The 27,351-nt window shown below is 38.9% G+C and overlaps 1 protein-coding gene across 15 annotated transcripts in view; it reads right to left on the bottom strand.

Annotated features, from left to right (window-relative positions):
* Window positions 1–27,351, bottom strand: part of LOC307185908 (uncharacterized protein) — a 390,038-nt gene that overhangs the window by 181,425 nt on the left and 181,262 nt on the right. For 10 of the 15 annotated variants that reach the window (XR_013828205.1, XR_013828206.1, XM_079920468.1 and 7 more), the window contains one exon: window positions 23,190–23,412. The exons of 4 other annotated variants lie outside the window; for them this stretch is intronic. Coding sequence is in view for 8 of the 11 variants with exons in the window: in XM_079920468.1 (XP_079776594.1) it covers window positions 23,406–23,412 (7 nt within the window). In the remaining 3 variants the exon portion in view is untranslated. Of the gene's footprint in view, window positions 1–22,906; window positions 23,413–27,351 lie in introns of those variants that run through there. One more of the 15 variants, XM_079920477.1, reaches the window with a different exon arrangement.

The following is a 27,351-nucleotide window of genomic DNA, read 5'->3' as shown; positions in this document are numbered from 1 at the left end:
TCAACCTTTAGCAAATTCATCAAGAATAAAAGAGAGAGATCCAAATAAATAAAATCAGAAATGAAAGAGAAGTTATAAATTACACCACAGAAATACAAAGGATCATAAGAGATTATACAAATAATTGTGTGCCAATGAACTGGACAACTTAAAAAAATGGGTAAATTCCTAGAAACATGCAATCTCCCAAGACTGAATCAGGAAGAAATAGAAAATCTGAACAGACCGATTACTAGTAATGAAATTGTATCAGTAATCAACAAACTCCCAACAAACAAAAGTCCAGGACCACATGACTTCACAGGTGAATTATACCAAACATTTAAAGAGCTAATACTTATCCCTCTCAAACTATTTGAAAAAAAAAAAAGAGAAAGGAATGCTCCCAAAGTCATTCTACAAAGCCAGCATTACCTTAATACCAAAACCAGATAAAGACACTAAAAAAAAGGAAAATTACAGTCCAATATCACTGATGAACATAGATGAAAAAATCCTCAATAAAATATTAGCAAACCAAATTCAACAATATATTAAATACACCATGACCAAGTGAGATTTATTCCAGGGATGCAAGGATGATTCAATATGTGCAAATCAATCAACATAAAACACCACATTAACAAAACAAAGAATAAAAATCATATGATTATCTCGATAAATGCAGAAAAAATATCTGACAAAATTCAACAGCCATTCATGATAAAAACTCTCCAGAAAGTGAGCATAGAGGGAACCTACCTCAACATAATAAAGGCCATATATGACAAACCCACAGCTAACATCGTACTCAACAGTGAAAAGCTGAAAGCATTTCCTCTAAGATCAGGAATAAGATAAGGATATCCACTTTCACCACTTTTATTCAACATAGTCTTGGAAGTCCTAGCCACAGCAATCAGAGAAGAAAAAGAAACAAAAGGAATACAAATTGGAAAAGAAGTAAAACTGTCACTGTTTGCAGATGACATGATATTGTACATAGAAAATCCTAAAGATGCTACTAGAAAACTACTAGAGGTCATCAATGAATTCAGTAAAGTTGCAGGATGCAGTATAAATAGACAGAAATCTGTTGTATTTCTATACACTAACAATGAAAGATCAGAAAGAGAAATTAAGGAAACAATCCCATTTACCATCACATCAAAAAGAATAAAATACCTAGGAATAAACCTACCTAAGTAGGCAAAAGGTCTGTACTCCAAAAACTATAAGACTCTGATGAAAGAAATCAAAGATGACACAAACAGATGGAAAGATATACTGTGTCCTTGGATTGGAAGAATCAATATTGTCAAAATGCCTATACTGCCCAAAGTAATCTACAGATTCAATGCAATCCTTATGAAATTACCAATGGTATTTTTCACAGAACTAGAACAGAAAATTTTACAATTTGTATGGAAACATGAAAGACCCCAAATAGCCAAAGCAATCTTGAGAAAGAAAAATGGAGTTGGAGGAATCAGGCTCCCTGACTTCAGACTATACTACAAAACTATAGTCATCAAAATAGTATAGTACTGGCACAAAAACAGACACATAGATCAATGGAACAGTCTACAAAGCCCAGAAATAAACCCAGGCATCTATGGTCAATTAATCTACAACAAAGGAGGCAAGAATATACAATGGAGAAAAGACAGTCTCTTCAATACGTGGTGCTGGGAAAACTGGTCAGCTACAGGTAAAAGAATGAAATTAGAATATTCTCTTACACCACACAAAAATAAACTCAGATTGGATTAAAGATGTAAATGTAAGAGCAGATACTGTAAAACTTCTAGAGGAAAACACAGGCAGAACATTCTTTGGCATAAATCACAGCAATATCTTTTTGAATCCATCTCCTAGAGTAACAAAAATAAAAACAAAAATAAACAAATGGGACCCAATTAAACTTAAAAACTTTTGCACAGCAAAGGAAACCATGAGCAAAACAAAAAGGCAACCTACCTAATGGGAGAGGGTATTTGCAAATGATATATCTGATAATGGGTTAATATCCAAAATACATAAAGAACTCACACAACTCAATAGTAAAAAAACAAAGAATCTGATCTAAAAATGGTCAGAGAAGCTGAATAGAGTTTTTTCCAAGGAAAACATACAAATGGCCAACAGACACATGAAAAGATGCTCAGTATCACTCATCATTAGGGAAGTACAAATCAAAAGCACAATGAGATATCACCTCACACGTGTCAAAACGGCTATTATCAAAAAGACAACAATAAACAAATGTTGGTGAGGATGTGAAGAATAGAGAACTCTCACGCACTGTTGGTGGGAGTGTAAACTGGTGCATCCACCATGAAAAACAGTATACAGGGTCCTCAAAATATTAAAAATAGAACTGCCCTATGATCTAGCAATCCCACTCCTCAGTATTTATCTGAAGAAAACAAAAATCCTACCTTGAAAAGATATGTCCACCCCTATGTTCATTGCAGCACTATTCACAATAGCCAGATGTGAAAGTAACCTAAGTGTCCATCAACAGATGAATCGATAAAGAAGATGTGGTATATATATATACAATGGAATATTACCATAAAAAAGAATGAAATCTTGCCGTTTTCGACAATATGGATGGACCTAGAGGGTATCATGCTAAGTGAAATAAGTCAGACAAAGACAAATACCGTATGATTTCACTTATATGTGGAATCTAAAAAACAGAACAAATGAACAAACAAAACAGAAACAGACTCATAGATACAGAGAACAAACGGGTGGTTGCCAGAGGGGAGGGGCACGGGGGGGTTGGGTGAGATAGGTAAAGGGGATTAAGAGGTACAAACATCCAATTATAAAATAAATGTCACGGGAATATACTGTACAACATTGGGAATATAGTCAATAATATTGCAATAACTTGGCATGATCACAGAGCGTTACTAAACTTACCATGGTGACAAATTTGTAAGGTATATAAATGTTGAATCACTGTTGTACACCTGAAACTAATGTTATATGTCAACTATACTTTAATAAAAATTAAGAAGAAAAATAGAGAAATAATTGTCTATATAGAAATTTTTTTTAATCTGTATGGCAAAATATAATGTAAACATCCAGTTGACAAATGATTGGGAAAATTTGTAATGTAGAGGTAATATCTATCATACACAAATAACTCTTATAAACTGACAAGAAAAAGAAAATTCAGTACAAAAACAGGCAAAGGACTTGAATAGGTATTTCACTAAAAAGCAAATCCAAATGGCAAAAAAGTTATAAAAATAGTCAAATTTCCTAAAACCCAGGAAAATGTAGATTAATTCACTTTATACCCTTATCAAGCTGACAAGAATGGAAAAGAGCTACAATAATTATTTTTGGTGATAACATGAAGGAGATCATCCTTTATTAAACTGTTTGTGTTTCATGAAATGTTACCAGTTTTTGGAAAGTGAGGTGATAATATCTGTTAAAAGTAAAAATTCACATATCCTATGCCCAGAAACCCCACTCCTGGAATTGTCTAGAACCACAAATGCATAACTATACGTGTAGAAGGATGCTTCCTGCAATTTTGTTTGTAGTGACAAAAACTGAAATCAAACACCCATTAATAAGGGAATAATTGAATAAATTGTGGAGCATTCACATCATGGACTATTATGTAGCAATCAAGAAGCATGGCGGGGGGGCTTCCCTGGTGGCGCAGTGGTTGAGAGTCCGCCTGCCGATGCAGGGGACACGGGTTCGTGCCCCGGTCCGGGAGGATCCCACATGCGTGGAGCGGCTGGGCCCGTGAGCCATGGCCGCTGAGCCTGCGTGTCCGGAGCCTGTGCTCCGCAACAGAAGAGGCCACAACAGTGAGAGGCCCGCATACCGCCAAAAAAAAAAGAAGAATGGGGGGAAAAGCTACACCAGTTAGTCTGGAGAATTTTTCTGAACTAGTATAGAAATAGTATTGGTGTGGCTGGAATGAACTGTGTGATGTTGAGAAATGAGGCTGGAGAAATATGAGACAACAATGAGACAAGGGCTCCTTATGTCATGCTAATGAATTTGAAGACTCTCCAAACTACATGATAAACAGAATAATAATGAAAGGTAAGCCCTATAAAAATCTATTCAATTCCAATTAATCTAAGGCATCTCTGACTTCCCTATCTTCCCTTCCATTTTGTTCCTTATGCCTTCCTTACCTCCTTTTAAATTTTCTAACAGCAGGATCCTACTGTAGAAAAATAAATATATTAAGAGATGAGGTACAACTAAGTGACAATGCAGCTAAGTGATTACTGTACTGAGATCCCTAAAATAAAATGTGGCCAAATCGGGCTTATGTGCTCTAGAAGAAACTGTTTCCAAATATGCTCCACTGTTCTTTTGGTAATTCAATTGTGGTGACAGGTCAGTCAGGCTATAATTGATTTTAATTAGCCTCCCTAACGCTGCAATATTCCTTACCTACACACAAACTGTCAAAATGCAGGAAGAAGGGAGGGCAAGGGAAAGAGAGGGAGGGAGAGAGGGAGAGAGGTTAGTTCATTTTCCACCTTTTTCAAAATTCCAGATCAATTGTTTTCAACCTCTCTTACAAGGAAATGTCCCATTTTCCAGTATAAATGAGGGGAAATATGTCACCATGGCAGTTCTTAGAAAGAAATGGCTGATCCCTTCAGCAACAGACAATAAATTCAATTCTGTCTTTTGTGGAACAATGCATTGTTTCCAGGGTCCAGGGAGGAGAAAAATCTCTGCATCTGCTCCCCAGTTTCTCCTGGTAAAATATTATTTTAGGGGGCTGACAGAAACCAAGGAAAGTCCATACAAATCAAGCAAATACATTTAAAGATGCAAATGTTTTTGTATTACTAAGCACACAGGGACTGTGTCTATATATGTGTCATACATTCCACAAAACAGGAAAGGTATTTCCTGACTGACTTTAATTGTGTACATACTGAAATTTTATCCAAAGCATAACAGCATTTTTAAAATTCAAGACTCTTCAATCATACTGAATCATTTCAGTACCTCCTACCTCTGGGAAGCCACTGTCATTCCCAGCAGAGTCTGGATCAGAAGTCACCTGGGAAGCTGACCTCTAAGGTAAGGTACTTTCCATCATTAAGTTTCCAGGATACTCCATTTTTTTAAGTGATGAGAGGGATCAATCAAGACCATCCCTGGGACTCATCCACCCCAGGTTGCTCAGCTCTATCATCCTTCCTCCCACATAACTATTCAGCACATGGTCATAGTTCACTCAGCTCAACTACAGATGGCAAGCAGACACATTTATGGACACTGCCACCCCATTCCCCTTTGGCTTCTAGTAGAGACAAGATAAGAGTTGTGGATGCATGGACTTGGCAGCCGTTGCTATTTCCTCACCCCTGCCCCCAGTCCTGAGAACCCCTGTCTGAGCAGACTGGTATACCCAGATCCTCATCCTCAACATAACTAGTGGCCTTCAGGCACAAAAGAGACATCAAGTCATTTAGTCCAGTGAGCCTTCGGATACTGAACATAAACTTCCACTTATGAACCTCCAAGGGTATTGAATTGAGGCAACCTCTTTCACCTTTGTAAAAACTAATTATTTCACTGGTCGTCTTCCTTTATGTGCGATAGAACTCTGCCACTCTATTCAACACTTATTTCAAATCTTCCACAAAACTCTATTCAAGACAATCTATTCAAAACTTCTCAACCCCTTGACCACGTCAACTTTTTCTATTAATTCCACTTCTATTCCTTGGTGTAATATAGAATAAGATTAATCCTTCTTTCAGATGACAGTCTTGGTATAATTATGCATCTTCCCCAATACCCTTACAAACAGGAAGTCTCTCTTTGCAGCAAACATCCCAATTACTCAAAAAATCTCTTTCCATCAATGGCTTAAAACTGCTTCACCATCCTTTATACTCTCCTGTGAATATTCTCAAGATTATCCATGTTATTGTTCATCTGTGGCATCCAGAACTAAATATAATACTCGAGAAGTGGACTGAGCAGCTCAGGGTAGAGTAGCAACATCTTCTTGTTCATTTTAAATGTTATGTCTCCAATATTATTTCTGTAGAAATTACATAACATTACAGGGTTTGTGTTCAGCTAAAACATGTAAGATACGTTTTACGTGTACTATGAAATTATATCTCCTTGAGCCAATACAATGCAGATAAATTTGGAAACTTAAATGCATGATATAATTACCCTGATTCTATTTTAACCTTCTCAGAAGTATCCCGTCCTCTGAATCTAACCCCTCTACACCATATTCACAACCAAGAATCCCTGCTACCAACTACCTTCCAGGTTAGCTAGTCTATCTTAAAGCTGAATCCGCAACCTCTTTTAAAAGTACTTATTTACTACAGACATTTTGAGTAGATAACTTTTCTTTTTAGTGCATTCCTCCTCCCCTGTTCCTTATCTCAATGGCATCACCAACAGTCTCCTCAGTTTTCCAAATTAACAATCTAGGAGGAATCCTTGGCTCTCTCTCTCCCTATATCCTATCAGTCCAAGTCCTGCTGAGGCTACCTCCTAAATATTGCCAGGACCTGTCAATTCGCTTCATTCTCACTGCCACTTCCCTTCTCAGACCAAGGTCTTCCCTTTGCCAAATACTGAAAGAGCCACTGTCTCCTTTTCTCTCACTTGCCCCCAATAATTAAAATCTCTTTTCTCTCCCCTGCTTAAAATCCTTCCACAGCCCCTTTCACAGCACTAAACTTCTCATAAGGCCCTTGATTTCTTCTCCACTCTCAAGCATCAATATTTGCACGCATCAGAATTCTGTGCTCTTCACAGCTTTTGCCTGAGGAATGTATGCCCATGCTGTCCCTGCAACTTTGAACATTCTCTGCCCCCACCTCTTCAGGCAAACATCAGAGCTCCACTTGAGTCATTTTCTGTAAGAAGTCTCCACTGACTGCATTCTCAAGAATGGCCCAGATGCTCTCCCCATGTGCTCCACTGGCAAACTGCCTCATGCTATAGTAACTGTTTACATTCACTCCAACCTCTTGCCTCCCTAGTCACATCTGTTACCACTGTGATTCCCATTCTTCACTCTTATAAGGACCCTTGTGATTACACTGGATTCCACCTGGATAATGAGAGTAATCTCTCCGTCCCAAGATGTTTAATCACGTCTGTAAAGTCCCTTTTACCATGTAAGATGACATATTCACAGCTTCTGGAGTTTAGCACATGGACATCTTTGGGGGCAGGGGAGAGGTCGTTACTCAGCCTACCACATGAGGTGAGAGTTAAGAAATAGAGGGGGAAGAGGATTCTAGGGTAAAGGAACAGCATGTACAATGGTTCTGAGATGAGAAGGAGTACAGTACACTGAGCTCCTGAAAGAAGGCAATGTAGGTAGAACCTAGACAGCAAAAGAAAAGATGTTGTGAGATGAAAAGAGAGATGTAAAATTGGGCCAGATGGTATACAGTCTTGTTAGTCATGTTGAGAACATTGGCTGCAGTCCTAACAGTGACTGGAGGATTCCCTCTAGTCCCTCCCCACTGGAGGGAATCCACTGGAGGCCACCAAGCATTGGGAGTGATAGCAGCAGATTTCAATTTTTTTTGAAGATCACTTTGGCTTCAGTGTGAAGAATAGGCTGCAGGTGCCAAGGGTGGGAGTGGAGGGAAATTTCATTTACTTTCCTGGAAAACATCTGAGAACATACTTTTATAATTCTAGGCAGCTCATGGGAACTACAGTACTATTATCAATAATACTACTACTCAATAACCAAATTCCTTACATTTGCCATTGCTTGCATTTCACAAACCTTTATCAATATTCACATCACCTTGTGATATAGAAATTACTAAGCCTTTTAGGCAGATGAGAAAACCAAGGCTGAACTCAGTTTATGTTAACTATCTTGACCGAAGTGCTTCATCCAAACAGAAGCTGAGCCAAAACTAGAACCAAGATTCCTGACTCCCAGTGCAATACTTTTGTACTTTAATTCCCCCCGCTAAAAACAAACCTTTTAACAAGCCCAGCGGGTTTTCATTATGACTTTATAAACTCGAACTCTCTTACTTTTCCATTGTCCAGGCATGAAATCAGATGTTAATGCATCACTGAATTTATCTGGTCACAAGAGTCGACCATCACTACCTTCAACATATCACTTCAGAACATCCCTCAACAACATGGCTCAACTCACATCCCACTCATTGGTCAAAGGAAGAAAAGAAAGTCCTCAGAGTTGCTGCTTCATTTGCAGTTCAGAGAATGGTGACAGCTCTCTGCTTGCAAGTTAGACAATTTGAAAAAAATGAGTCTCTGAGCTTTTTGGCTTGTCTTTCCCCCTGCAGGCTCCTTGCTGCTCTCTGCTCAGCATAACAGACCATTAAACATGTTGGGTTGAATGTAATGACTCATATAGCATGTACACTCCTTCCTATCACACTAATCACCAGTTTCTGTAATATCGTGTTTGTTAAAAAGAAGCAATAATGCAAATCCTCATAATAAGAACCCTCAATTAAAGGGAATTTGTTTCCCCTGCACTTCAGCACAAAGAGAAAGAATCAAATGACAGTGAAACAAGCTAATGGACATTTTAAAGAAGCAAGAAAAAAAAATAATACTTCCAGTTGCTGACATGGGACCAGGACACAGTGACTTATTTGAGAAAACCAAGAATGACAAAAATCCCAAAACCTGAGTTTGCCATTAAAGATGTGACCAGTTGCCTACTAAATCTCATTCACTAATTCATTAAATCACCCAAGCGAAGTCAGGAGACAGACACTGAGCAGACAGTGGGATGCCAAGATGACAAAGAGACCATCCCAGCTCTCAAGGAGCTCTGGCTCTGGTGGTGAAGAAAAAGTATTGCACTAGCCAGGACACTGACATTACAAAAGGGGCTAATTTCAACCCCAAATGACCTAAACGCACAAACAAAAAGAAATGGTTACATCGTTGGAAAGTTCAGTTGCTTCAGGCACTTCTGGATTCAGATATTCAAACATCCAATAAAATTTTGTCTCTCTTCATCAAAAGCTCTGCTTTCTTCCATGTTAATTTGTTACAGTCAGTTTCTACACTTCTGGTGGCATAGTCGCCTTCTGCCACTCCAGGCTTATATCCAACTAGTCTTGCAAAACCAGTGGATAGGGAGAGTCTCTTTTCCAATAATTCTACCAAAAGTACTGAACTTGGCTCATCAGGCTTGTGATATGCATCTTCTTCTGAACCATTCACTGTGGTCAAGGAGATGGCATTGCCAGTGGACCACTTATCCCCCACTACTCACCAAGCAGGGAGAGTGGCCAGGTCTTCTTAAACCACATGAACTGAGAACATGAATCAAAAATTCAAGGTGCTGTTACCAAACAAAAGAGAAACAGATGCTGTCCAGATAAAAACTGTATACATCCTCTACAGCTATACACACACCAAAGTGCAAAAGGTGTTACATGTTAGGGAAGCATGTGCAGAAGAACATGGGAAGACATGAAGGAAGAGAGCAGCTAATTCTGTCTATGGAAGGGAAAATCAGGAAAGGCTCCTTTACGCTTGACTGAGTCTTAAAAGATAAGTAGGTGCTTGCTGCACCTTGCAAAGAAAAAGGAGGTTGCTTTCTGAGCGAAGGCACTGAGCCATGAAACAGCCTGGTCTGCTCGGGGGAATGTAGGACATTCCTCCATGTTGCCTCCCCCCATCTCTGCTGTCCCTGGATCTCCAAAGATAGAGGTCTCCACTTGCTCCAGGTGGAGCTGACACTCAGCGTAATGTGATGTGTATCAGAGATCTCCTCTCCGTCAGCTGGAGAGGCCACATGTGGTCAAGGTCCAGAACCACAGGGAGGACGGCTGAACTCCAGGGCTGCCCCTTGTGACACCTTCACTGACAAGTCCACAAGATGAACTTTCTGTCTGCTCTCTTATTCCATGTCCAATCACAAATATTTACTGAGCCAATGCTATGGGCCAGACCATGTTCTAGGCCCTGAGCATATAAGGTTTCTGCTCTCATGGAGGTTAATTTCTAGCTGGACAGGGGCAGACAAACGTATAAACAAATCAATGCATGGAGTCATATCAGAAAGTGCTAAGTGTTATAAGATAAAGCAGTTGTGTAATGGGATTCAGACTGAGGAGGGAGCAATTAAGTGAAGGAAAGGGCTGCTTTTGTTAGTGTGGTCAGAAAAGGGCTGAGGATCCAACTTTTGAAATGATACTTAAATGGCATGAAGCCATGCACAAGCCTTTGAAAGAGCATCATCTCAGGAAGAAGGTGCACAAATTTCAAAGGCCCTGGGGTGAAAGCAAGCTTTGGCCTGTCTTGAGGGCTAGAAAGAGAATCTCTCTATCATAATCCTGCAAATTCAGAGCTTTAGGCTGAACCCAATCCACAATAAGGCCCCAAGCTTTTCCCATCCCTTCCTCAAAAGCAAGATTCCTTCCGCAATAGCAATCTCTACCATATTAAGCAAGGACCATATTAAATCAAGGACTGTGATTTAAAAAAAACTGTACTCACATTATCTCACTGAATCCTCAAAAAGTTAAATACTAAAAGTTAAATACTGTCATAGTCATTTTATATCTAAGGAAACTGAATCTCAGTGCAGTTGAGAAACATGGTCAAAGCCATACAGCTGGAGAGGGACTAGCCCAAGATTTAAATGGAGACTTCAACATCCATGTTTTTCTCCCTGTTTCATCACTAGTGGAATAAACTGTCTATATGCTGGATTAAATGATGGAAAACATACTGCTAATTCCTCCCAAAGATTAAATATGGAGATTATTTACTCCTGAATCTTGACTCCTAGTTGATATCAGGAGAAAAGTGTTAGAATAAAGCTTCAAACTATAGAAAAGTCTCTGTATTCAAAATCTAATCATAGTAAAATTGCATGCAAATGGATTCCTGAGACACCAATGGAGAATGCAACCAGGTTTATCACAAAACTATTCTTCAATCCTAACTGTTTTGTTTCATTTTCTTCCTGAGAAAATTGAGAGCAAAATTTACTTGCTACTGTTTTAATACTAGGGAAATAGGTTAAAAACAAAAAATACACTAAGGTGATGTAGTATTTTTAATATATTTTAAAGAACACATATCTCTAAAGAAGATCCGTGGCAGGAGAGGGGAAAGAGAAAGTTCTATAGTCAACTAAGTTTGGGAAATTCTGTACCTACTATTAGAGATTCACAATGAACGTTAGCGTATTAACAACTATAAGAAGTCTTGCAATAAAGAAACCTCTTTCACTTTGCTTAATCCAATATTGCCCAGACTTAACTCCAGAACTCCTCTTTCAATGCCATGTAGACATTTTCCCTGAATATGTCTTAGGATCCACTTGGGAAATGTTGGTCTATAGTAATTTAGACAAATAATCTTTCTTCTACCTCACTCTGGAGGATTATAGTAGTGGTAGCCCTGATCCATTCACACCTCACTGTATCCCTGCCCTTAGTAATTCCCTCCTGCGTACACACACACACACACACACACACACACACACACTGATTCTGGAGTTGGCTGTGGACTCGCTTTAGCCAATAAGACAAAACCAAACACATGATTCAAGCAGAGACTTGAAAAGTGCATTTGTCTCTGGGCTTGCCCTCTCCTGAGGCCTCTAGGTCCCTTGTAACCACCACACGTAAAGCAGCCCAAAGTAGACTCCTGGACGCTGTGAGAGAGCATGGAGCAAAGACCAGCCATCCCATCTGAGGTCTCTCCTAGACCAACCAGCCCCAAGCCAACCTGGTAACTGACCAATGACATGTGAGTGAGTTCCATTTGAGACCAGCAAAAGAAGCACCCAGCTCAGCCCAGCCCAAACTGCCACCCACAGAACTGTGCAGGAAAGAAAGCATTGCCATTTTAAATCATTAAATGTTAGGGTGGTTTATCACAGAGTAAAAACTCATACATCCACTAACTGAAAGGTTTTGGCACTGTACTCAAAATAAGCCTTAGGAAAATGAAGACAATGCTCTTTTAGGCCACAGTATTATCACCTGTAATGTTTTAAAAATGAAATCCAAAGGTTCTTACCAGAGATCCCTTCCTCACAGAGGTAAGTGTATCTGAATCTTAGATTTATAATTAGTGACAGCTTCTGGAATTATCTTGTAAGCTCACAAAGTTGTTTACCTTGATCATACACCATCATACCTTCATGCACTAATATACCTCCCTTTGTCAAAACAAACATGGGCTCCAAATATCGTAAACCAAATAAGTGCATTACAATTTTTAAGAGGGGTCTAACCCTCACAGATGATTTTAATCCAGGGAACCTTAAAATTAATAAACTGTGAAAGGTGTATCTTCAGTTCTTGTTGGATGAAAATGAACATTAATACCCTGCTGATGAGTCATTAACACATCTCAACAGTAAGAAATAAAACAACACTGTTACTTTCACTAGGAGAGGCCCAGTTAATTAATAGCGAAGGTGAGAATGCCGGGAACTTGGGTTTATGAGAAATCGCAAACCTGATAAGTTTATTAAATAATATTTCCATCAGCTGTAGGAAAACTTTTTAAAAATAGTAATAAAAATAGCAAAGTGGGAGTTTACAGGGAAGAGAGAGGAAATATCACCTCAGAAAGTCATTCCAGACATGTCTTCCTTCCCAGTACACACTGTGAAAACATAATTTCCAATTCATTAGGGAGGCACAGGTATGAGTGGAGAGAAATGCTAATTATGCATTAGTTCAGTTAGCTAAATTCAGATGGGGTAATAATACATGGACTGATGGAATAAGACATAAAATTTTAAATTCCAGACAGACTACTGCAAATGGCTTTTAAAGAAGCAAGCCAGTTCCCATTCTCTACAAACCACAAACTGGAATCTGGGAATTACATACCTCAGCAGAATAGCAAAATTCACCCTAGAGAAGTTGATAACCAGTGAGTGAAATCTGCAGAAAGAGGTAAAGACAGCTTCTAAGGCAATGTCTAGGAATGTCCTTATTATAATATACAACTAAAGCTGGGGCAGAAGAGGGTAGATTAAAATGGAAACTGGGAATTCAACTTGAGGAGACCAAAAAGTTGACTATCAGATATTCATAGGCATTAAAACAATCATAGTCCTTTGTTATAAACAGCACAGTTTATCCATTCTACTGTTGATAGGCATGTGGGTGGTTTCCATTCTGTGATATTACAAGCAGTGCTGCTATGAACTATCTTGTGTCTCCTGGTGCACAGGTGCAAGAGTTATTTTAAGGCTATGGTTCTCATTAAAATCACCTGCTGAAGTTTCACTAGCTACTGATGCCCTGGTCCCGTCACAGACCAACTAAATGACTGATTCAAAATATAGGGGCAGAGGTGGGGGAGATAGGGAAAATGAGGGATGGGAGGGGGATGGGAAGGTGGGATGTCAAGCATTTTTTGCTCAACATTCAATCTGTAATTATTCAAATTTCACCAATTGTCCCAAAATGTATTTTATTCTTGTTTTCCTTTATTTTCCACTTGAGGACCCTGTTTCAGTCCATACCTTGCATTTAATTGTTAATCTGTGATCTCTTTTAAGCTAAAATACTCTCTCTGCCTTTCCTTTTCTTATGACATTGACTTTTTAAAGAGTCCAAACCAGTTGTCTTATAGAATGTCCCACATTCTGGACTGTTTCCTTACAATGTCATATATCTTGATCCTCTATCCTCTGTATTTCATGTAAACTGAAGTTAGTTATACAGACTTCATTAGATTCAGCTTAAACGTTTTTAGCAAGAACACTTCCTAGGCAATTCCGTGAACTGTTGCATCACATCAGGAGACCCATGATGTCAGGGTGCCCCCACTATTAGTGGTACTGTTTGGTCACTTGGTTAGGAGGTAATTGCTCTATCTCTGCAAATAACTTTTCTTAATTGAAATTAAGATGAATGGCCTCAGAGATTCTAGGTACCTTTGAACAGTAAGGGCTCTCAAACTTGTCTCCCATTTCAGTGGGCAAAGTTATGACTTTTGGGGTCATTCAGAAAAAGTGAGGAAACATGATGATACGTTCCTTCCTCATTCAAGAGCCTAGACATGGAAATCAATTATAGCATTTTTTTTGGACCCACTATACTTTACCTCATTTAATCCTCAAAGTTACTTCATGAAATTATAATTAGTCTTATGATTTAAAAAAAAAAAGGTAACTGAGGGTCAGAGAGATTAAGTCACAGGCTCACAAAGTAAGCGCAAAACTAGGACTCAAACTCAGGTTTACGTGATCCCAAAGCTCCTAACCATACACTGTGCTCGTTTCCCTCATAGCCAGTACCTTTTTCCCCGTAGGCCTGAAACCCTAAATGAGATAGACCAATCCATCTGTCATTCCCTCTTAGCTGGAATCAAAGTCTCCTACCACTTTCATAACCCTTCTGACACGGTTCTCATCCAGGATTAAACCACCTTGACTCCACTTCATCGAACTGAGTTTTCTGTGGAAGAGTAAGTAACATTTCCTAGAGGAGTCACCTGAAACCCACAAAGGTTAAGTGCACAACCGAAAGTCACACAATAAATCAAAGAGGATCGTGCTTCAAAAGCAGTGTGGGGCTTTTACTGAACAGTGCAGCTCTCGATAAAACTCAGCTGTTAAGGATGCTGTGGAACTGGAACGCACAAAGACAACAAAAAGATCAACCAGGGAGCATAACCCTGAATGGAGTAATGCTTTGAGAAGCAGGTTCAGAATTTAAAAAATAATTATTTTATACCAGGTGCTTCACGAGATCACCTGTAATCATTTTCACAACAACCCTAGAAGTTAAGCATTAAATGAATCCCCATTTTATAGGTGGAAAAACCAAGGACCAGAGAGCTAAGAAATCTAGCTGGGCTGGAATGTAAACCCATACTGTCTGATTCCAGATCTAAACACTGAATCATTATTCAGTATCTTCCTACCTATGCAAGTGTCAACAGCAAAACTAATACAGAAACTCTAAGCTAACCAAAGCTTCCTCTACAACGTTGAAGGTTAGTATTATAACAGTGAAAATAGAAGTTCTACAGTCAACCTGCCTGGGTTCAAATCTCAGCCATTTTTAGTGGAATGAACTTGGGCAACATTTTTAACCTTACTGTAAAGATGATAATAGCTCCTACCTCGGGAGATTGTTGGATTAATGTATACAAAGTTCTTGGAAGAATATCTTTTAGTAAGTACTTTGAAGGTGTTAGTCATTATTTTTCAATTGTTTGCTCCCATTTCCTATACTTTCACTTCAGTAGATACTCTCCTTATTCTTTTTTTCTTTTGAATTTTATTTATTTTTTATACAGCAGGTTCTTATTAGTTATCTATTTTATACATATTAGTGTATATATGTCAATCCCAATCTCCCAGTTCATCCCACCACCCTCCACCCACCACTTTCCCCCCTTGGTGTCCATGTTTGTTCTCTACATCTGTGTCTCTATTTCTGCCCTGCAAACCATTTTTCTAGGTTCCACATATATGCGTTAATATACGATAATTGTTTTCCTCTTTCTGACTTACTTCACTCTGTATGACAGTCTCTATATCCATCCATGTTTCCACAAATGACCCAGTTTTGTTCCTTTTTATGGCTGAGTAATATTCCATTCTATATATGTACCACATCTTCTTTATCCATTCATCTGTCGATGGGCATTTAGGTTGCCTCCATGACCTGGCTATTGTAAATAGTGCTGCAATGAACACTGGAGTGCATGTGTCTTTCTGAATTATGGCTTTCTCTGGGTATATGCCCAGTAGTGGGATTGCTGGATCATATGGTAATTCTATTTTTAGTTCTTTTTTTTTTAAACATCTTTATTGGGGTATAATTGCTTTACAATGGTGTGTTAGTTTCTGCTTTATAACAAAGTGAATCAGTTATACATATACATATGTTCCCATCTCTTCCCTCTTGCGTCTCCCTCCCTCCCACCCTCCCTATCCCACCCCTCCAGGTGGTCACAAAGCACCGAGCCAATATCCCTGTGCCATGCAGCTGCTTCCCACTAGCTATCTACTTTACGTTTGTTAGTGTGTATATGTCCATGACTCTCTCTCGCCTTGTCACAGCTCACCCTTCCCCATCCCCATATCCTCAAGTCCGTTCTCCAGTAGGTCTGTGTCTTTATTCCTGTCTTACCCCTAGGTTCTTCATGACATTTTTTTTTCTTAAATTCCATATATATGTGTTAGCATATGGTATTTGTCTTTTTCTTTCTGACTTACTTCACTCTGTATGACAGACTCTAGGTCTATCCACCTCATTACAAATAGCTCAATTTCGTTTCTTTTTATGGCTGAGTAATATTCCATTGTATATATGTGCCACATCTTCTTTATCCATTCATCTGATGATGGGCACTTAGGTTGTTTCCATCTCTGGGCTATTGTAAATAGAGCTGCAATGAACATTTTGGTACATGACTCTTTTTGAATTTTGGTTTTCTCAGGGTATATGCCCAGTAGTGGGATTGCTGGGTCATATGGTAGTTCTATTTGTAGTTTTTTAAGGAACCGCCATACTGTTCTCCATAGTGGCTGTATCAATTTACATTCCCACCAATAGTGCAAGAGGGTTCCCTTTTCTCCACACCCTCTCCAGCATTTGTTGTTTGTAGATTTTCTGATGATGCCCATTCTAACCAGTGTGAGGTGATACCTCATTGTAGTTTTGATTTGCATTTCTCTAATAATTAGTGATGTTGAACAGCTTTTCATGTGCCTCTTGGCCATCTGTATGTCTTCTTTGGAGAAATGTCTATTTAGGTCTTCCGCCCATTTTTGGATTGGGTTGTTTTTTTTTTGTTATTGAGCTGCATGAGCTGATTATATATTTTGGAGATTAATCCTTTGTCTGTTGATTCGTTTGCAAACATTTTCTCCCATTCTGAGGGTTGTCTTTTCATCTTGTTTGTAGTTTCCTTTGCTGTGCAAAAGCTTTTAAGTTTCATTAGGTCCCATTTGTTTATTTTTATTTTTATTTCCATTACTCTAGGAGGTGGATCAAACAAAATCTTGCTGTGATTTATGTCAAAGAGTGTTCTTCCTATGTTTTCCTCTAAGAGTTTTATAGTGTCCGGTCTTACATTTAGGTCTCTAATCCATTTTGAATTTATTTTTGTGTATGGTGTTAGGGAGTGTTCTATTCATTCTTTTACATGTAGCTGTCCAGTTTTCCCAGCATCACTTATTGAAGAGGCTGTCTTTTCTCCACTGTATATCCTTGCCTCCTTTGTCATAGATTAGTTGACCATAGGTGTGTGGGTTTATCTCTGGGCTTTCTATCCTGTTCCATTGATCTATATTTCTGTTTTTGTGCCAGTACCATATTGTCTTGATTACTGTAGGCTTGTAGTATAGTCTGAAGTCAGGGTGTCTGATTCCTCCAGCTCTGTTTTTTTCCCTCAATACTGCTTTGGTTATTTGGGGTCTTTTGTGTCTCCATACAAATTTTAAGATTTTTTGTTCTAGTTCTGTGAAAAATGCCACTGGTGATTTCATAGGGATTGCATTGAATCTGTAGATTGCTTTGGGTAGCACAGTCACAGTCATTTTCACAATATTGATTCTTCCAATCCAAGAACATGATATATCTCTCCATCTATTTGTGTCATCTTTGATTTCTTTCATCAGTGTCTTATAGTTTTCTGAGTACAGGTCTTTTACCTCCTTAGGTAGGTTTATTCCTAGGTATTTTACTCTTTTTGTTGCAATGGTGAATGGATTGTTTCCTTAATTTATCTTTCTGATCTTTCATTGTTAGTACATAGGAATGCAAGAGATTTCTGTGCATTAATTTTGTATCCTGAAACTTTACCAAATTCATTGATTACCTCCAGTAGTTTCTGATGGCATCTTTAGGATTCTCTATGTATAGTATCATGTCATCTGCAAACAGTGACAGTTTTACTTCTTCTTTTCCAATTTGGATTCCTTTTGTTTCTTATTCTTCTCTGATTGCTGTGGCTAGGACTTCCAAAACTATGTTGAATAATAGTGGTGAGTGTGGACATCCTTGTCTTGTTCCTGATCTTAGAGGAAATGATTTCAGTTTTTCACCATTGAGAATGATGTTTGCTGTGGGTTTGTCATATATGGCCTTTATTATGTTGATGTAGGTTCCCTCTATGCCCACTTTCTGGAGTGTTTTTATCATAAATGGGTGTTGAATTTTATCAAAAGCTTTTTCTGCATCTATTGAGATCATCATATGGTTTTTATCCTTCAGTTTGTTAATATCGTGTACCACATTGATTGATTTGCGTATACTGAAGAATCCCCACATCTCTGGGATAAATCCCACTTGATCATGGTGTATGATCCTTTTAATGTGTTGTTCGATTCTGTTTGCTTGTATTTTGTTGAGGATTTTTGCATCTGTATTCATCAGTTATATTGGTCTGTAATTTTCTTTTTTTGTAGATACTCTCCTTATTCTTTATCACCTCAAACAGTGATCATATTCTTTAAAATCATAACCCTATTCCCAACTTTATAAATAGTCTGATTGAGTCTTACTTGATTATTAAATATTTTCACCCACTTCTCATTTGGTGCTCACAACAATGGTTGAGGAACTCAGAGATTATTATCTGCCCTTGTTCATGAAGAAATCTTAATTCAGAAAAACTAAATGACCAGTCTAAGGCAGCTTACCTAGTAAATAAAAGAGTTAGACCAAGGACTCAAGTATACCACCTCTTAAGTTCAATATTCTTTTCCTTTTTCTGTTTTTTAATTAATTAATTAATTAATGTATTTATTTATTTTATTTTGGCTGCGTTGGGTCTTCATTGCTGCGCACGGGCTTTTCTCTAGTTGCAGCAACTGGGGGCTACTCTTCATTGCGGTGCACAGACTTCTCATTGCAGTGGTTTCTCTTGTTGCAGAGCATGGGCTCTAGGTGAGTGGACTTCAGTAGTGGTGGCTCACAGGCTCTAGAGCACAGGCTCAGTAGTTGTGGCACATCGGCTCTAGAGCACAGGCTCAGTAGTTGTGGCGCATGAGTTTAGCTGCTCTGCGGCATGTGGGATCTTCCCAGATAGGGTTCAAACCCATGTCCCCTGCATTGGCAGGCAGATTCTCAACCACTGCACCACCGGGGAAGCCCCAGTATTCTTTTTCTAATAGCTTGTCACTTCACGTTTGTCAGAGTCTGATTCCCTAAAATTAAGTTCACATTATGGCATTTAGCATAAAACTCTTCAATGGGTCTCTATTACTAAGTGGAATAAAATTCCTTACCCTACAAATATGGCTAAAGCCCAGATTCTAGTTTTATCTCCTGTGGACTCCTTTACTCCAAATCTGACACCTCTTTTACCCCCATACAATCTCTAGAGAATTTTAAATTTCAGTTATTGTGTTGTTCATCACTGTTTGTTTGCTCTTTAGTTCTTCTAGGTCCTTGTTAAATGTTTCTTGTATTTTCTCCATTCTATTTCTGAGATTTTGGATCACCTTTACTATCATTACTCTGAATTCTTTTTCAGGTAGACTGCCTATTTCCTCTTCATTTGTTAGGTCTGGTGGGTTTTTATCTTGCTCCTTCATCTGCTGTGTGTTTCTCTGTCTTCTCATTTTGTTTAACTTACTGTGTTTGGGGTGTCCTTTTCGCAGGCTGCAGGTTTGTAGTTTCCATTGTTTTTGGTGTCTGCCCCCAGTGTGTTAGGTTGGTTCAGTGGCTTGTGTAGGCTTCCTGGTAGAGGGGACTGGTGCCTGTGTTCTGGTGGGTGGGGCTGGATCTTGTCTTTCTGGTGGGCAGGGCCACGTCCAGTGGTGTGCTTTGAACTTAGTATGACTTTAGGCAGCCTCTCTGCTAATGGGTGGTGTTGTGTTCCTGTCTTGCTAGTTGTTTGGCATGGGGCATCCAGCACTGGAGCTTGCTGACCGTTGGGTGGAGCTGGGTCATAGCGTTGAGACGGAGATCTCTGGGAGATCTCTCGCCGACTGATATTACATGGGGCCGGGAGGTCTCTGGTGGTCCAATGTCCTGAACTCGGCTCTCCCACCTCAGAGGCTCAGGCCTGACACCAGGCCGGAGCACCAAGACCCTGTCAGGCACACAGCTGCAACAGAATTGAGTGAGGTTGCTGGAGTAATTATCCCTCCCAATGGGGCTGAGTCCAGAAGAAACGGGGCAGTGTTTTTAACCAGTTCTCCAAAATGACTCTGATGCCAGATTCAAGGACTCCTATCCTTGAGGATGATGCTTCCCTCCTGACGAAGGACCCTTTTTTCTTTTCCTTGGTGCTTAGTCTGGTTTCACTTGCTTAGAGGCGGCCGCAGGCAGAGACCTCACACCTGGCCCTTCAGACCAGAGTTCTTGGTGCAAAATGGCTGCACCAACACCTCAGCTCCGGAACATGTGCAGGAGCGCCACGCACAACACTGCAATTTAAGATGGCGGCAGCGAGCCATGTGTCCCCCACCCCCCATACAATCTCTTTCCTTCTGGAATACCTTCTCTCTTCTCCCCTATCACCACCTGTTAAAAACCACATCCATCTATCAAACCTATCTCAACTGCCAACAGTTTCATAAAACTTTTCCCCAGTTCTCACAATTCAAGTGAACCATATTTCACCATTTTATCTATATAACCTACTACATTGTAAGATGTTTGAGGGCAGGTCTCACAACTTCTAATAGCATGCCTGGCATATATCATGTGCTCAACAAATACTTGTTGAATAAATTGAATGCATGGTCTATCAAATTTGAGACCAAAGAGCTATAAGGAAGTAGCAATGCTCTGACTTCTATATGCTTAGGAGATTTGGAACTGCCTCAACTATCACCTCAGATATGTCCCCAGTGTCTTTTGCATTTGCCTTTTACTTTAAGTCTCCACTGCTACTCTAGTTGAGCATCTGATCCTTTTCCTCCCAGACAGTTTTAATGTTCTAATTGGCTTGTCTAACTGCTATCCCCCAACTCCCAACTATATTTTCCAAGGCTGTCAGATTAATCTTGCAATAGTGTAGCTCCAATCATTCAAGCAAGAACAACTTCATTAGCATCATGAAACATTAGTTAAGGTCCCCTCCAGTACAGTCAATACAGCAGGAGCATTTGCAAGTGAAAAAAGCTGCCAATATCCTCCAGGTAGGTGGGACCCACTGTTGCACTGGCCACTATGGGATGTGTAAAGTATCACTAAATGGTAGGTGAGAGTAAGAACTCATAAGCAAGGCAGACAGAAGGAAAGCTATAAAGACAGACCAAAGCACCACTTCAAACAACCAGGCTCGCTGTGTTATTTTAAGAAAAAGCAATGTTCTGCTAACCCAAGAGGTATCCAGCAGCCTGGCCTTTCTTCAAAGTGGTCACCGATCATCTTGACAGCAGCAGTCATCAGCAACTCTTAAACATCATGGCACCAACCCTTTGGTGTATCATAACTGAGCCTCCTCATTCCTCAGTCTACTCTCCAAAAGAAGCCAAGTGATCACATCAAAGTTTCAGAGCTCAGGCATGTGAAGAATGTGATGCAGTGGAATGAGCCTGAGCTTTAGAGACAAGCTTGGGTTTGAATCCTGGTTCTAACGTTCTGTAACTACATAATCTTGAGCAAGTTACTTAGCCTCAACTTTGACATCTTTAAAATAGGGATACTAATATCCCACAGCTGGACTGTTTTAAGGATGGTGTGAAATAATACATATAAAGTTGCTGACACCTATGTTTATTAAATAATACAAGTGGGCTAAAGGACAAAAAGAACAGGCAAGACTTCCTACCTGGGTCAGCCATAAATTTGAGGAACTCTAAGCTTTGAGAAAAGGAATCAGGCCAATTCTGTGAGCCCTCTAATTGTTTCAAGATACTGCTTGGATCCTGCAGGCATGCATTCATTCAATAATCATCAGTTGATACTCACTCTGGACTAGGCATAAATAACAATTGGTTTTATAAAAAATAAGATTTCTTTCCTCCCTAGCAATGCTCACAAGTTAAATGGGAAAGACAAAAACGAAAGAAAATAATTATGGTGTAGTAAGTGCTATAAGCTATGGGCACACAGTGGAATGAGATATAAATTGCCTAGGAAGATAAGAGAAGACTTACCAAAAGAGGTGACATTTGAGTTAATATTGATGAATGCGTGGCTAATATCAGCTTTCTCTTAAGGAGAGAAGTATTTCTGATGAGGAAAGTGTTCTATAAAGCTTGCCCAAACAAGAATAGACCTTGAGAGGAAGAGTTGGAAAAATATATTGAGAATGCTAATATTCTCTGCCTTAGAAACAAACAGAAATGTAGGTGGTAATAAAAAGCATAGAAGAGAGAGCAGAACAACATAAATAGCAAGTGGACCTTGTGAAGTGAACCAATGAGAAATCCATATGCTAGTTGTGCCAAAGGGCTCGAAGTCAGAAATGAATAATAGTCCATTTTGATTTGTTTGCATCGCTATAGACTAAAGTCTCTTTATGTCTCCAAACTGCCGTCCATTTAAAATATAAAATATGTCATCTAGTTGTGGTTTTAACTTGCATTTCTCTGATTACTAGTGAGTTTTACACAGATTTAAGAGCAGTTCTTGTTTCCTGTTCTATGAAATTACACGTTCAGCCTCTTGCTCTTTTTTTTTTAGTACAAAGTGAGTATTTACTTAGGTGGAGAAAAGAAATCACAACAACTTATAAATTCAAAAAAAAAGAAATCACAACAAATTAAAAACCTCACAAAGCCACAAAACTAACATACTTTGACTGATTAACTGGCTACATCTCTATAACACTTTCCCTACAATTGACTACCCGTTTGTTCAGTCTATCCTTTAATGTGGTTCTTGCTCTTTTTTCTATTATCTTTACTCATTCTTTCCCACCTGGGGCCCTGACCTTGGTGTAGCAGACGTGCCTTGGTAAGAGGTTTAACCACTTTGGAGCTCAAATACTCTTTGATGGAGCCCCTGGTCCTCAGCTCTCTCTCCCTCCCATTACAAGAGATACAGTCCTATTTAAAGACTCCCAAAGGGGCCCTCAGTCTTTCACATTTGGCTTTTAATTGCCTGCTACTCATTTTCAGTCTTTCATCATCTTTTCCTAGAACAGAGCATAGAAACAGCTATCTAATCCCACTGTCCTTTTACTTACTATTTCCATCATGGTTTACAAATGCCTAATGCTTCACATTAGTTAAGGCACTGCTTCTAGAAAATATCCCAAATCACCACCAATGGAAGTTTTCATGACTGGACCATCACCTTTTGCCAGGCGCTGTCTGTGTTCTTCCTGCCACCAAGTGATGAGATCCTCGCTACTACCAACTGGGCAGTGAATGATACAAATCCAAAACTCCATCTTATTGCCAGTTTCTTGGCCTCCTCCTGGGACCAAATGCTGACGTTTGTGTCCTTCAGCAAGGGGTTTCTGAGACAGAGTTTAGCATTCAGGATGTTTATTAGGACTTGTTCTTGGGATTAACACCTTTAGAAGAGAGGAAGAGGAAACCGAGGGGGAAGATGGTTTGCAATGCAAGCCAGAGAACTTCAGCAGACTCTATGGGGGGCTCTGAGGCTGAACTCACCCATTAAAATTGTCCCACTGGACCAAAATAACTGGCCTTTATACTCCTGCCTCAGTCAGTCTTTGCATGTGAGCTGCCCCATGATAAGGGTGTGGCCTTGGACTAGGTGGTTCCCTGTAGTTTAGGTTCCCTGTAGGTGAAAGCACTTCCAGCAGCTGGGGCAAAAAGGACATCCTAAGAGAACGATCTGGGTGGCACAGGTGTGTGTCCACCAGAGCTGGTTCTTTGAAATATCTGATAATACTGACTTTCATCTGATAAGCTTGATTGAAAAGTAAAGATAAAGAAGACAAAAAACTTAAAGATATTAAGAATGAAAACGGGACAAAACTAAAGACAAAACATTTCAATTCTAGAATATTATGAACAAATTTATGCCAATATATTTGGAAACTATCACATATCAAAAATGATTCAAGAAGAAACAGGGGCTTCCCTGGTGGCGCAGTGGCTGAGAGTCCGCCTGCCAATGCAGGGGACACGGGTTCGTGCCCCGGTCCGGGAGGATCCCGCATGCCGCGGAGCGGCTGGGCCCGTGAGCTGGTCCCGTGAGCCATGGCCACTGAGCCTGCGCGTCCGGAGCCTGTGCTCCGCAACGGGAGAGGCCACAACAGTGAGAGGCCCGCATGCCGCCAAAAAAAAAAGAAGAAGAAGAAACAGAAATACTAAGTAAACCTCTACTCGTAAGAAAGTGAATTCATAGTTTAAATGAATTAAATTTAATCCCCAAAATCATTATGCCCAGACAAAGTGAGTTTTACCAAATAGTGAAGTAATTCTAAAGTTAAAAAAATTCAAGGATAAGAAAAGAGAGAACATTCTCCAACACATTTTTAAATTTTAAAATAATGTTTCATAGTTCAGGTGAAACAATGCAGCAACTGTCACCAAACCATCAAGTCTGCAGGTGATCTTGAGGCTGAACTTCTTCACATAAAGCAAGAGGAGAAGCAATCCTGCTCAACTCCTGCTGTGTAAGAGAAGTGTCAAATAAAGGCTTATTTTCTGAAGAAAAAAAAAGTTTCATATGATCCCAAATAAGAAAATGTTAATTATATGTATATAAAACTATAGAATATGTTATTTATTACATATAATAATAAAGGCCTGTATTGATATATATTAATATGTAATATACGTTTAGATATAAACTATACTATATACAATTGTATATTTTATACACACATACATGTACACACATATACTACATGAAACACAAAAACCAAACATCCATAAATTAACAATGGTTGTCTAAGAGTGGCAAAATGGTGGGTAACTGTCTACAATAGGAAAGCAAAATTCCTGGAGCATATTATTTCTTCCCTCTGACAATGCATTAAAACAGGAATTAGAACACCTGTGTCCTAGCTCTAGTTCTAGTACTAACTAGCTGTGTTCTTTTAGACAAGTCACTTATTCTCCCTGGTTTTCAGTTTCCACATCTATAAAAGGAAGAAATTAGATTATAGGGTCCCAATGTTCTTTCCAGCTCTGAAATCCTATTATTATCTAAATGCCTCCACTGGGTGCACCCACTACCCTTACAGAAGGTCTAAACACAAATCTTCCATTTGAACAGAGATGCTGTATCTCCTATAAACCAGAGTTGACGTGTATATACACTTAATCACTCAATGTCATCATCTAACTCCAGGAAAAAGTTTCCCTGAATATGAAATATAAAATCAAAATATGCACAAGTTAACAATGGTTATCTATGAGTGGTAAAAGTTTTTAACTCCCTACAAAAAATGCAAGGTGCTGGCATAAATATAGTGTGAAAAAATAAAAACATATAATACCTGTTCTCAAAAATTATTGCAGCTTAGTAAATATTGACATGTATACAAATGTCCATAATGAAAATTACAAAGTAGAAAACAAACAAAAAAACCCCACAGTATTCCTTTGACATTTGAAGACTTGGAGCTCAGTTTTAACTATTCAAAAGCAAGTTTGAAAGCCTGTATGTTGTGGTTTGCCAAGATATTTTCTTTGGGGAATTATCCAGAACACAGATATTGAACCTCTTTCACAAAATTACCTAAGCCAAACTGACATTCTGGAAGCTTGTTTTAACAGATGTCAGTTGCCAGTATAATATAGCACATGTTATATCTTCAATAAATTTAATGCTCAAATTAAATAAAATATATTCCTTTTTATGTATTTTGATTACTCCCTATGTAACAAAAGGATTTGTATTTTTGAGTTACAGTCTAACATCAGTGTGAATTTCCTCTTGCTTTTACTGGAATTTAATATGAAGCTGCCAGTTTTGCAGCTGATATCTTTGGGAAAATAATAGGATTTACTGTGTATTCATTTACAAATGTGTAGTTAATAATAATAATGGCTGACATTTACTGAATGATTACTATGTCCCGAGCACATGTAAAAGCACAGGATCTGAGCCAAACTTGCTTGGCTTCAATCCCTTTTCCACCTATTTGTAACTACATGTTATTTGCCTTTCTAAAACTTGAGTCATGTGAAATATGGGAATTAAAATAGTGCCCACTTCATAGAGTTATGAGGAGGATTAAATAATTAAATATAGGTAGAGTTTAAAACAGTGCTTGGTCTACAGTAACTGACCAATAATGGTAGCTATCACTATTATTATTATTATAATTATCATTATCACTGATCCCCACAATAATCACATGAGAGATTTACTATTACCATACCCATATACAGATAAGAAACTTAGGCATAGGAAAGTCAAACACTGTCCCCAAGCCATAGGGATAGTCAGTGGTGAAGCTGGGATTTCAATACAGATAGTTTTAACTCCAGGAAATGTAATCTTAATCATACAACCAACAAATATTTATTCAGCATCCAACATGCTCCAGGCTTTGGTCTAGATACTGGGTATACAATGGGAAACAAAACCAGCAGGATCTTTGCTCTAATGGAACTTACATTCTACCAGGAGGCAAGACAGAAAGAGTAAACAAACAAACAAATATATAAACAAGATAATTTTAAATGGTCATATTTAATCCCAAACATAATACCAAAATAGGGTAACAAGACAGTGAATGGAGTTATTGGGATGGGGGACAGGGGAGGATTTAGGCAGGGTGGTCAGCAAAGACTTCTCTAAGGAGGTGACATTTGAGCTGAGATCTGAGTGACATGAGATGATCTGGAGGAAAAGCTTTCCAGGTAAAAGGAAGAGCAAGTGCAAAGGCTTTCAGAAGGGAACCAATTTGGACTGATTAGGAAGCAAAGAGAAAGTAAGTGAAATTGGAGAATAATGAACAGAGGGGAAAGCAGTATCAGAGGAAGTGATGAGTGACTGGGTCATAAATGATTGGATGGGTGGCTGGATGGATGAAAAAAAAAATAGAGAACCCAGCCCAACATAAGGTTATTTATTTATTGAATAGTAACTGAATGCCTACTATATGTCTGGCATAGTTCTAGGCACTGGGGATACAAGAGTTAACAAATTAAAACTTTTAAAAACAGAAAAAAATCCCTTCCCTAATGGAACTTTATATTAGGGAGGAGCAAGACAATAAACTCATTAAGTAAAGGATATGGTATGTTAGAAAAATAAAGCATGGAAGGAAGATGGTGAGGCAAGAAGTGCACTTTTAAAAAGGTAGTTGGGAAAGGACTCTCTGATAAGGCAATTGCTGACAAAGGTTTGAAGGTAATAAAGAAGAGACTCATGCAGGGCAGAAGAGGATCTAAGAACAGAGAAGAGCAAGTGCAAAGGCCCTGGAGTGGGAATATGTCTGGTGCATCTGAGTAGCTGCAAAGATGCCAGTAGGGTCAGATCCGGTGAGTGAGGTAAGAGCAACAATGGATGATAAGATCCTGTA

The sequence above is a fragment of the Stenella coeruleoalba genome (genome assembly GCF_951394435.1).
Source record: "Stenella coeruleoalba genome assembly, chromosome: 4".
NCBI lineage: Eukaryota > Metazoa > Chordata > Mammalia > Artiodactyla > Delphinidae > Stenella > Stenella coeruleoalba.
This window is presented reverse-complemented; position numbering and strand designations above follow the sequence as displayed.